The 1,143-nt window shown below is 58.4% G+C and overlaps 1 protein-coding gene across 1 annotated transcript; it reads right to left on the reverse strand.

The window, feature by feature from the left end:
- Positions 1-187: 187 nt before the first annotated feature.
- LOC109509431 (C-myc promoter-binding protein-like) lies at positions 188-1,137 on the reverse strand. The gene is made up of 2 exons (XM_019859283.1): positions 509-1,137; positions 188-431 (listed from the first exon to the last, which is right to left on the reverse strand). Exons 1-2 carry the CDS (start codon positions 971-973, stop codon positions 213-215), a joined length of 684 nt encoding a protein of 227 aa, XP_019714842.1. The 5' UTR covers positions 974-1,137; the 3' UTR covers positions 188-212.
- Positions 1,138-1,143: the final 6 nt, after the last annotated feature.

Here is a 1,143-nt window from a genome sequence, read left to right on the forward strand (position 1 = left end):
TTACTCATAGCTCTCACGCCTGCTGCCCTAATTTCCCACAGCACACCAGCAGGCGCACTTTAAGACAAAATGACCAATTTGAGTCAGTCAGTGGTGTGCTTCAAGCAAGCGCGCACGCACAATGCTTCAGTCATGCGTGACTAAAATCTTTTGCAGCAGAGCTTTTGACATTGAGCGGATGATTTCGACAGACTGGTTTACGGGAGGTGAAACTAACCAGAGAATGAGTTGTGTCGGAAGACCCTGTCGGGGGTGCTGGGGCTCATGTGGGCGTGGCCCGCCACGGGGCTCCTCCTGAGTCGGGCCGCGGCGCCGTGCTGCGGGGACACGAAGGCGTCCGTGTCGAGACAGGAGTCATTATCCACAAGTGAGGAGCAGTCCGCGTCTCCCGAGGTGAGCGAAGACACGCTGATACGATCACAGTTTGAGTCCTGCCGGCGTAATGAGACAAAATGTGGTCAGGGTGAAAACGATTGCGAGGAGTGATGCGCTTTTCGGCGGCGCTGACCTGTGTTAATGAGGTTTGTGAGGACAGGCGGGAGTAGAGGCGGCTGGCCTTCTCGGCGACGCCCTTGCCCGCTAAGAGGACGCTGCTTTTGAAGCTGTCCAGGCTGGGGGTGAAGAGGGAATCCATGGAAAACGAGGAGGCGGAGGGAGTCGGGGACGAGGGTAACACCAAGGACGAAGGCCTCTCCCTGCTCTTGTTACCAACACCGAGAGGGAGCGACGGCGACGTCCGGAGCCGCTCCCTAGATTTGACAGGTAACAGGAGGTGGGTGTTGGAGCGGAGCAGCGTGTGGGCTCGGTTGGGCTGCGAGGAAGGACTCGATGGGTTGCGCACGTCCGTGTTGGGACTGCAGCTCCTCAGCGGGCTGTTGGTATTGTTCATGTACATTTCGATCTCCTCGGCCAGCTCGCGGCGGGCAGTGGGCGTGGTAACGCTGCCTTGGCCGCGTTCTTGCGCCGTGGCCATCAGAGACAAAGGATCAAAGCCTGCCTCAATGTCAGAACGACTGGATGTCCTGCCGCTACAGGTGATGCTTCTTCTGTTCGAGTTCTGTTCAGGCTCGGTGGCCTCCTCAAGCCCACTCAGTTTGTCGGCAGCAAAGTGGTGCTGCTTGTTGGAGGCGAGATGAGGGACGG

Source organism: Hippocampus comes, unplaced genomic scaffold, assembly GCF_001891065.2.
Source record: "Hippocampus comes isolate QL1 unplaced genomic scaffold, H_comes_QL1_v1.1 C16898228, whole genome shotgun sequence".
In the NCBI taxonomy this organism is placed as follows: domain Eukaryota; kingdom Metazoa; phylum Chordata; class Actinopteri; order Syngnathiformes; family Syngnathidae; genus Hippocampus; species Hippocampus comes.

What these genes read in the sequence shown, in the direction of transcription:
- LOC109509431 (XM_019859283.1), bottom strand. Translation starts at nt 973, where the DNA reads ATGGCCACGGCGCAAGAACGCGGCCAAGGCAGCGTTACCACGCCCACT. An exon ending in CACAAACCTCATTAACACAG is followed by an intron (nt 432 to 508) that starts GTCAGCGCCGCC and finishes TTACGCCGGCAG; the next exon opens with GACTCAAACTGTGATCGTAT.